This window comes from Venturia canescens, chromosome 3 (assembly GCF_019457755.1).
Source record: "Venturia canescens isolate UGA chromosome 3, ASM1945775v1, whole genome shotgun sequence".
NCBI lineage: Eukaryota > Metazoa > Arthropoda > Insecta > Hymenoptera > Ichneumonidae > Venturia > Venturia canescens.
In genome coordinates, this window is record NC_057423.1 from 14911109 (window position 1) to 14922461 (window position 11353).

The window sequence follows — 11353 nt, forward strand, 5'->3', positions numbered from 1 at the left end:
ATACAACACGGCGAAAGTTGCTTAAAAATATTTTATATGAAATGGAAACTTTTATTATACGACTAACTGTCATGGTGAGAGAACAAGTTCGAGGACACCTGCTGTTCGCAATTTTGAAAAATACCTCTATATTTATAACAAAGCGCATTGCAGAAAGTCCGAGGGAATGAGTATAAACTATTTTCTCATTTATTTTTTCCTTTCGCTTTCATCGTACTCTTTCTTTCTTTTTCTCCTTTAGCATCGCACCTTTTTTTCTTCTTTCGTCTTCGTTTCGTCGCGACTCCCCATATCCTGTTTCTCTATCCCTCCGTGTCTCTTTTCCTCGATCCCGTCGAGGGAGAACTTTCTGGAGGCGAAGTAAAGTCATTTCGCCCGTGCAATCTAAGTTAAGTGACTTTCGAGAGGCTCGGGCGAGCCTGTGAAACTTCGTACCTGAGACATTCGCTTGCGTCACATTGTATATATAAATTCATGCGTTGTAAGAGGAAGCGAGAGCAAAAGAGAGAGAGAGAGAGAGACAAGGGGCGAGGAAGGAAAATCCAAACGTAGCTCACACTCTCCCCTTTGCGATCCGAGGGTGAGAAACCGCGCGGTTGCTCTAATGCACATAGACGAATTTACGAAGAGTATGTGCTCGTACTTTTTGCCCCATCCTTGGAAACGACCCACGAGAAGAATTCGATGACGACGAGGAGAGAAAATATTATTGGTGACCAATCTCTGCGTGTAGAGCGTGCTCCACTGCGTTGTAGAAGATCGAGGGGTTTATAAAAGTGCGTATATAGGTGTGTGTGTGTGTGTGTGTGTGTGAGCAATATCGGAATAGAAAAATAAATGGGGAGGGTTGGAAAAAGGAAAGAAAAACAAAACCATAATCGAGCATTGGAAAATGGTTTATACGGTAAAATACGAGATTTCAAATATAAGCACGTTCTGTTTGTTTGATTTGCGTTGACAGACCTGGAGTAGACAAAATCAATTATTTTTTTATTGTGTGGATGCCTCGTTATATATTAAAGTGTCACGGAGTACTAGAAAGTAAAAAATCTTCATTGCCTGCGCATTGTGTTTCGTGAAAAACTGTTTTTCCCAATATCATTGCTTTATGCGGATGGCACTGAAGAAATATCATCCTAAGTTCGTCCAATCTCGGTGGAGTGACGTAGACACACTAACGGGGCGTTTGGAAAATTGAGATCGTCGCGGTTCTGTCCCGGCTGTTTCGGAATGAGAAAAAGTCTAGAAAAGACAATTTGAGGAAAATAAATGGATTATACAGGCAGAATTGTCTTTCCAATTCGGAAAGTTTCATTTTAAGCCTACAAAAAATAGTATTTTTTCATAAAGACTTGGACAAACAAGATTGTTCTTTACCAATTAATTTGTTGGGTGTAATTTTGATGACACTGCTAGAAATTAGGCCAAAGTGTGTTTTTACCTCATGGTTTAATTTTTAAGGAAAATTTCGATCAATGAGAACTCAATTTCTTTTACATACCAAAGCTAATATTTTTCCGCGTATTTCTTAAATAAACAATTTCAAAATGATAACTTAGGAAAAAAACTGGTGCCTTTGTGTCAACATATACACTAAGATAAATATGGAAACGATGCAGGATTTTTGAACAGAAGAGTAGCTCAAGAAGAAAAATGGAATATCCGTATAAACGTCACGGCAATCCCCAAGCCATATGTAAGCCGAGAAAGAGGGCGAAAAACGAAAAGCTCTAAAAAAGAGACGGGAGAAGAGTACGAACTGTGATCAAAAGTCAGCGGAAAGTTTTCTCTCTTCGGGCTCAAATTTCATAAGCTTCCAACGTCTCGTTGCTTCTTGACTCTTCTTTCACGGGACAAACCATTCGGGAAATTAACTTTGGATAGAAGAAACCTTCTGGTCGGTCCGCTGTATTCGAGAAGACAATTCATCCACTCCATTTATGCTCATCGGGTAAGAAAAAAGCTTCCGTTCTCCGGGAGAACCGAAATGAGAATGAAAAAAAAAAAAAAAAAACGTACTCGCGTAAGCGAGCATATTTTATTTCTGGGTCTTTGCATTCTTATTCGTTTTTGTTGGGGAGCTCGGAATATCTTCGGCTGGGCGTGTTCTCTCAAAGATTAATACGAATTGAGACAGAGAGCTATGATTCGTGCACATACGCGTGCTATTTCAATAACAATATTTTGCTTTCCGCGTCTAATGAATGGCCCGCGAAAACTCCTCCCATGTATAGCCTCAGACCCGGGAGAGGCATGAATCATGGGGTCATAAAGTGAATATAGCGCGTGAGCGAAAACAGCCGCGTGTTTATAGGAACGAAAAAAAGCATAACTGACTATCTCGTACAGCCAACAAACGGGAGAGTTAGTCGAGAGCATCGGCCTGTGCAGTAACCGAGGATGCATCGCTAGACTACGAGCTCGTTAACATTGCATGATGAAAAAAAGTGTTACCCAAACGACACTTTAGGGCTCGCACGCCCACCCCGAAACTTCGAGTGGAACGATATTTTTTCCTCCCTTCCTGCAACATTGCTCTGTCGTAACTTTTCGTCAAAACCAGAAAAAAGCGCCAATTCGAAAAACAGCGTTACGGGTTTATCAATTTTTCAATCGTAAGAGCTTCAAACAAATCGATCCAAATTCGGAGTTTGATCGTTTCGCTGAGAAAACTTTCCCAAAAAAAATGGCTGAACAATTATGCAGTGATAGAAAAATTTACGACTGCAGAAAAAGCTATCGGAAAATGCTATCACACGTGAACTAAAGTTTCTCATTTGGTTAACGAAATATTTGCGATGTAAAATATAACAGGCTGTGAAAATATAACAGATTTAAAAATGACTATTCGTTGAAACAATTGACATTACATCCACGCGTTTGTCTGATTTCAAATGGGTAATCAACAGTATATCAAAAATAGAGATTTCAACATCGTATCAATTTATTTGGAAGGGTCCGAGTTCATTTGCGACGCGTTTCCAAACGAATTATATTACTATGAGGGTATAACAGCGAGGCCATTTCATTTATTCATCAAACAGAGACATAATGTCGATGGAAAAGGAGAGAGAATTTTAGGGGTCTGTTTTTCGTTGCATTCGCACATACACAGCTAGCGGATTTCCTTGGGATTTTATGGTGGATTGGTTCGAAACGTACAAACACGATATAGTGATCCGAACAGTCCGTTGGACGGTCAGCATATTGCTAACTAATGAAGCAAACGAGGTGAAAGGTTGTGTGGTCAAAAAAGGACGAAACAAAACCGTTTTGCTCTCCAACTGAACGAGCAATCAAGTCGTAGAGAGATAGAGAGCGAGAGAGAGGATTTTAAATTGACAAAGGGTTGAGATGAAAATATCTACGCATACGTGTAATCTGCTATACATATTCGTCGACACTTGTGCACATTTCAGTGAACGTGGATCGCGAACTATACACGTGTGAATTGGATATATTCGAAATATATTTCTATAATGCAGGGGCATTCTCCGGTACAACAAGCACGCTTGTTGGAGCTTTTAGATTACGCGTGAGCCGAGGGGGCATCCACCTTTCAGTAGCATTGGTCACAAAGCCAATTGTACATTCGATGAATAAATAAAATGGATGGGCGCAAGAGAATGCGTGAAAAAACGAATAAACGGCCGCGGATAAACGAATTTAAAAATCGATGTACAAATTTATATTTTTATAATACTATTGATGGGGTTTTAATCTGAAAATCCAATCACGATTTTCATGAATAAATAAAAAGGATGTGGACGTACTATTTCGAAGGCCGAGTACGTTCGAATGCTGGCGCGAAACATCGGTACAGAGACTCATAGAGCAGTTGTGTTTGAGGATAATAACAATGATAATACTTCACGACTGCACAGTCGAAAACAGGCGATAAATAATTCTCAATAATATCGTCACGATTACTGGATAATGTCTGGCGTTTATTAACGTTGTCATCATACGGATATTTATCCCCCTCATATTTTCCAAGTGTAAAGTTTAAGTATAAAGTTCAGAAGGGGATAAAGGGGTGTCAGAAAATAAATTTAATATTGATAAAAGAAACGTTGGCTTGTCGCCAGAGAGGCACACGAGAATGCAGGAGTTTTTACAGGCTCGAGGTTTGAGGAGGGATGGAGTAGGAAATCAAAGAAAAATTCCGCACTTTTAGTTTCTCTGGAAACGCCGAAATATGCATAGCCATGAAGCAACGTTGCCAGCAAAAAGGGGTGAAGAGTGTACACACGAGACATTTGAAATTTGGCATAGAGGGAAACGCTGAGGAGAGAAAAGTGGAAGAGTGGATAAAACGAGAGCGAAATCAAAAAGGATTTTATGCTCTCTCTTTCATATTCAGTGTTCTCCACATCGTTCTGTATTCCTCTTTTACTTTCTATCATTCTCGACCTCCGCCCCTTTTCTCTCTCTCTCTCTCTCACTTTTTCTCTCGACTCTGACTTTCGATTTTAGCACCTCGCCTATCATTCCATCTCGTTCCAATGAAACCACGACTGTTTGTAAATAGGATTTAACGGTAGCCTGTCAAAAGATATTAATGATAATCCCGTTCGACTGGACGAATATGCATTATTAATGCTGCACTCTTATCCTGCTTATCGACATTCATAAACAACACCGATGAAATTTATGACTTGCCAAACACGGTTATTTCCTTCTTTCGAAACCGGAGTTGGATGTTCCAGTTCTGTTGAGTTCGTTATTCTTTCGACATCAAATTGCTGATTTACCAGCATTTGATTCGATACCGCTCACATCACAGTTACTTATTTATCCAATTTTAACTTACAATCTCAAACGTGAATCGGAATCAAAACAACTCTCGTTGCATTCGTTAAAAATTATTGAACAATCCAATAAATGATATTCATACAAACGATTGAAACAAGTGCAGACGAATGAACTCACCCAGAAGCTTCATAACCTGAGACTTGCTGATGAACAAATCGAGATATCCATCGGTGAATCCCACGAGAACGAGGATCACGAGTATCTTGAGCCGCTGAACTTCGATGAATCCTTCGCCCGACCGCATTGTCACGTCATTTTAATCTAACACTAACCTTTCGATAACACACACAGACACCACACGCACAAAATCCCCCTAACTCTTTTCAAGCCTGGTGAAACGCGCGGATTTCTGGCCTCTGTCCCCTCGCGCTTATCTCCGAAACACTAGACCCCTTTACAATTCACCCTCTCGCGTATTTTATCACAAGGTTGTCTAGTGATACGAGCCACATCGCGTTATCCGGCAATAAAACTTTGCGCTATCGTCCGTATCGTGTTTCGACTGCGCTGTTGGTAGGGTCGTCGCAGTTTTGGTATTGCATGCGGCGAGCACATGCTCTGACAACCTGACAAATGTCATCTCGTGAGACTATAACTTCAGCTGGACACCTCGAGTCTTTATTTCATTCTTTTACCATTCCCTACCCGCGAACCTCTCTGTTTCTCGGCTTTCGCTTCTTTCTCCGGTGAATTTTATTTTCAGGAAACTGTGACGTTTCCCTCCACTTCGTGCAGTCGGCATTTATCAAGCGAAAATAAATGTAGTTCGCCGCTGCTTCGTCTGATTTCCGCAATGCTCTCTGTTTCTTGATGTCCGTTAACTCGCTTTCTGACGCTCGTGCGAAAATGGGAAATTAAATAATGGAAAACAAACGCACGTACTCGGCTTTCTTCATCTCGTTCTGTCACTCAGCACGAGGTGGCTGTTTGTGAGTAATTTATCACCTTTCCGGTATAAAGGAGAATTAGTTGCAACTTAAGTCTGACAGCTTGACGAATGTTTCGTGAAAGTTTTGTTAGGTTAAAAAAAATTGAATTGATACAACATTTGTTACTCGTTCGAACGACGTTCAAGTGTTGCTGTAATTTTACGAGAGCAAACGGCTCGAAATTTCTCGACCAGTTTTCCCAAGTCACGTGGAGTCTCGAGATTTGCGATTCAGGGTCTCGTGGGCAGCGGAAAAACGGGAGGCCAGTCGAAGACGCGTCGTCGACGTTTGCGTCGTGACGCGAGACTGAAATGGTACCCCAAGTGCGGTTTTCGGCTAGCTTGTGGCAGCGATAGGGAGAAACAGAGAGAAAACTGGTGGGAAAGGAAGATGAGAATACCGAGGACGGGGGTGGTCTTGAGCGCAGGCGTCGCACATTCACAACCCCCCAGGACTTGTCGCAAGGGCGGGCCAGCGACCCGCCAGACCATACGACGAGTCAGTGCAACGGAGACAAAACGTTTGATACTGAAGGGAAAATTGAACAGAAAGATAGAAGGAGAGAGAATAAGGGGGTTGGAGCGCGCGAGGGTGACGGAGCGTTCGGACCGCAGGGACGGACGGATAAATGACGAATTTCCGGAAATCGTGCGTACGTGACTGAGCGGACCAAATGCACTCGTCCATTATCAAAAACACCGAAGCGTTTGGTGCCTCGTTGAAAAAATGATTGAAAAGTGTATAATCGAGAGAATTGAGAGACGAATTTTGTAGCAGCTTTCGTGGGGAATGAGCGTTCGATTCATCATCGAAATAAAAACAGCAGCATCACAACTCCAAATCAATGTCCATTATTCAATTTGATATACTTGATTTTCTCACGATTGGACACCGAAAGATGCAACCCCAAAAGTCCCTATAACGAGGACCGATGGCACGGAAAGTTTGGATGAGGGTGAAAGAGCTATCCGGGTACGTGTACATTTAGGATGAAACGGTACGTGCTCACCCTGCTCACCGGAGGGCTGTGATGGAGTTGATAGCACGATGTCCGGTGCAAAACATCAAAAAGCATCATCAGCAGGTACAAGAACAACAATGAAAAGGATTAGCAGACACAGCGATGTATATATGTACGTATTTAAAATATGAAAACATTCACCTGTGTCAATATGAGTGCAGGATTAGAGGCATAGAGCCATAATCCTTAATACGATCAAGCACATTCATTACGCCCTTTCATTTTCGTCGAGATGGACAAATGGTTAGTCCGACGGTTTAAAGTCAAAAGGACATATCGGACGTGCTGAAAGGTGGATTCGACAGCCTCTCAGAGCCCTGGCGTCCAAACAGTAGGTATGTATGATGCGGTATGTGCGGAGGGCAGCTGTTTGCACGCGCTAAAATGCTCCACGAGAGCTCGATTCTCGTATTAATTTATCGGGACGACACTGGATTTTCAATATTAGTCGGTGTTCTCTGCGAGAGAGAAAGTACAAACGATATATATACATATATTTACAGATCCGAAGTGATGAGGGAGCAGGAGGAAACGAGTGAGCGACGACACACATACGCAGAAGGGTTGGCCTGGCCAACCCCGGTGGGACATAGCACCCACGCGCAAAACTGAGACTCGGAGGTATAAGCTGTGCTCGCACGAACGCGCTACCACGTTTGGGAACGGTAGAATTTAATTAAACAGGACTAAGCGAGAAAGAGGAAGGAGGAAGGGAGATTGAGGGCCAGGCTGTGGAAGCACAATTCACGGATGCTGCTCGTACAGTTGCTTCGCGTATACTGTTATTTATTTATATGTTTTCATATACAGGCGTATAAATACAAGCAAGAAAACTCTCCGTTTGGCTTTATGTCGCGGACAGTTCGCCCGCGGATTCACGATTTGATCTACGAAAGTTTGGCTCTCTTGGCGATGCTGCGAGGAAAGAGGAGGCGAGCTTTTGTTTGGACGGAGGGGCGAAAGAATGAAGGAGAACTGGAAGAACGAGAGAACGAGACTTTAATTAGGAACCGGGGGATTAATTAACTCCATCAAATCCAACCGAACCTCAACGCTCTCTCTTTTCTCTTGCCCTTCCATATAAACCCGCGCATGCACACAAAAACACCCGCACACACGCGTTCAACGTGTCGAGACGATTGGCAAATAATTGGCCCTCGTTTTTTTATCTCCGCCACTTCGGCGCTTGGTCGATGCCCCCCTCGAGAGTGAGAGGGAAATCGATGTAATGGAGGAGCGGGGGAAACAGTCACGGGTCCAATGCAAAGGGCAAAGAAAAAGTAAGCGACCGGAACGAGGAATAAAAAGTTTTTCGTCGATAGTCTTGCTGCTAATTATACTACGACGTGTCTCGTTCTCGATGGTTGTATGTAGTGACATCAAGCTTCGTTCATATCCACAGCGTTTGGAGCCTGAATTATTTTTCGTTGGTACTGCCCACGTATGTCGCACCGCTCGCTTGTTTCAATCCTCATATCGTTTCGCTGGGCTCAACAAATTCGCAGACAAACAGAACCCCATAGAAATAGCTAACCTAACAAAATTGATTGCCGATTGTTTTTTTTTTTTTTTTTCGCACAAACACGAGGAACATTGAACAGAAAAATCTTTAATGGATGAGGTCGCAGGTAAATCGAAAAAAAAAATAAAATATCAATCTGTTTTTCCCACAAGAGAAAACAAAAAGCACGTTCCATGCAAACTTTGCATCCCAACGAGGGGCGAGAACAATGAGTTCGTCACGCTCCACACGAGTTGACAATGATTATAATTGCAAAATGCAAATGTATATTCCAGAAAAGGCAAATAAAAAAATCTCCGTCACCGGGACGAGAATCGAGAAAAACAATAATTGCTCGACACCTCACCTCGTACACTGAGGAAACTCTTGAGAATAAAGAGGAAGATGAAGACTCTCAAAAAGAGAGCTATAACGAGGTTGTGATAAAGAAATTCGAAGTCCTTTGGAAAACGATCCAAATGCAGTCCAGGGCGAAGCGATCAAACTACACCCAGAAAAAACCATTGGCAAACCTGGATGAAAGATGAACTTTCAGAAGACAATACACTGAGAAAAAATATATGGCATTTCTGACTTTATATTTCATCTATAAAGTATGTTTCCCTGAGATGACAAAAATGTTTTATAGTTACGGTAACGTCGACAAAACACAGCTGAATTCACGATATTTCCATGGTATCAGTGCATATATATTACTCGGGTTTTACGTTAGTTTGGTTAGTAGTGGTGCTTTCGTTATGTGCAAGACATCTATTAAAACGTTTCATTATTGGGATCTCATTATAACTTCCTAAAAGGAAAATTAACTAACGAAGGATCCGGTATTATTAGGATTTTCTGATCCTCTTCTCTCTCGTTGGAGAAGTTTGTGTTCGTGTAAACTGCGACCGATGGAAAGGTTGCGCAAGCGGGTGGTGCTCCGTTGATGCGAGAGTGTTTCTTCCGTTGTAAGAAAGAAGTTTTCGTTTCGTCTGAAAATGGTGTTTAAGGACGTTCACGAGTAAATCGATTTTCTATAGATTTTCTTAAAATTTAGATGACACACTATTTATAGCTTCCTTAATGTACTTGCAAAATTTAACATGCAAGGTATAAGCAAATCATGAGTTTAAGAGACATTCTAATTAATAGCAGTCACAATTTTCTATAGTATTTGATAAAAAAAATGCATCACGATAGATATTGATATTAGGAATAAAATATAAAAAAATAGAGATGCCCAGCCGTGTCGTTCATACGTAGTAACGATTCAAAGCTATAAATTTGACGATTTTGCGAGCGTGATTTTGCCACGGCATGAAAGGGATGACGCCGTTATGTAGCGGCAACACTGCCGGGCAACGATACGTAAGGGCAAGGGGGAGGGACTTCACGCGCATGCACACTGGCAGGAATTTATTTTCATCATATTCAACGATTTATCTCATAAAGAATTGTCAATTTAAGCATTTATGGCTACACATTTTAGCTCTCATTTTCGGAGATTTTTTGGGAATGACACATTTTTATAAAAATAAGTTGTTCATACAATTAATTTATACAAAATGGAATACTACTGAAAGTACGTGGCAGGCAAGCAAGGTTGCCAGATTTCCGCATCGCTCTAAAAGGATCCTTGCATTAGTGTATATTTATAGGGTGCGCCAGAGCCTTATTCGTATTAGTGCATAGAGTCCGTGCTAAAAGTTTCGAAGTAGGGAGAGGGGCGCGCGCTACACAATGACAGTTGAACTAAGCCGAGAGAATACGGAAATTTTGTCTTCGATTATCAGTCGTGAACGTCCTTAACATAGTTTACCAAGCGGTTTTCATTTCTCCGTTTCACAAATATCTTTCATGCATGGTTCCAGTTATTCTCACCGCGCTTCACATATATTCTCTCTAGTTATTCGCATACACAAAAATGATAAACTACTTATCGAGATACATTTGCGGCGGAGTCCCTCGGTAACTGCTTGCCCCGATTAAAATTGTCAAATGACGACAAATTACCACACCCCGGTGTATTTCCAGCTTGATTGGAATTCGTTTTCACGTAGTCTGAAGAAAGTTTTGATCTTCTCCGGATGACGATCCCGGAGCGGAAGAGGATGAGGACTCACCGTACTCGGGCAGGACCGTGATTTTAGACCAATCCGTAATTAGGCGTGAAACAATGTGAACGGAAGAGCTCCTTACACTGTAGCCTTCTAACTGATTTCTGCCACACGAAAAATCGTGCCAGAAAGTGAAACTGTCGTGTTACACTGCATGATATAAACTTACAAGCAAACGGTTCAAATTCTATTACAGTACGACGCTAAAGTTTCCAACGTTGGAGTCCAACGAAATGAACGAAAAAAACGTTTTTAATTCACCAATTTTTTATTTCACGAATCGTTGGTGCAGCTTGAAAAACTACGAATCGCAAATTTGGCAGGGAACAAAATAGGAGAATTACTGGAATTATTGGAGAGTTTTTTTTCGATCATTTCGTTGGACTCCAACGTTGGAAACTTCAGCGTCGTATTACAGTACAGTGAATAACACTGTAAATAATATTAATCTTCATAAAAAAAAAAAAAAAATTGGTGTACCTTCTTCGTGTACATCGTTTACAATTAGACGTTTTGGTGACTTTCATTCGCAGAATATTCATAGGTATTATACATATGATGAAAGGTTGTTAATAACAAAAATAAGACCGAATTATATTTCAGTGATCGTACACCACGCATTTATGGGAATTATTACTTGTTTATAATTCTCCACATACGATATTTGTCATGTTCAACTTTTCACAATATTGTTACACGCACAATTGAAATGCTTGTTCAAGTGGAAGTTGCAATTATAGTTTACTGTAATATGTTTAGTATAACCTACCATGGACTTTTTTCTCAGTGTGTATAGAGAGAAAAATACTCTCGCAAAGGCGACATATGTGCAGAACCGCTTAAAATTAATCGAGAAATGAACGCAGCAATGACAGACATCACGATAAAGAAGAGGGATCAGCATTTTCTCGGCATGATCATTGCGCCATTGGGAGCAGCGGTGTCGCTCCTAATTGAAGAGCGTTAAACT

At 41.3% G+C, this 11353-nt stretch overlaps 1 protein-coding gene across 1 annotated transcript in view; it reads right to left on the reverse strand.

Annotated features, from left to right (window-relative positions):
• The window catches only part of LOC122407755 (tyrosine-protein kinase Drl-like), an 83753-nt gene extending 78415 nt beyond the window's left edge, over nucleotides 1–5338 (reverse strand). The window contains exon 1 of the mRNA XM_043414169.1: nucleotides 4933–5338. Coding sequence (XP_043270104.1) covers nucleotides 4933–5059 — 127 coding nt within the window. The 5' untranslated portion in view covers nucleotides 5060–5338. The remainder of the gene's footprint in view (nucleotides 1–4932) is intronic.
• Nucleotides 5339–11353: the final 6015 nt, after the last annotated feature.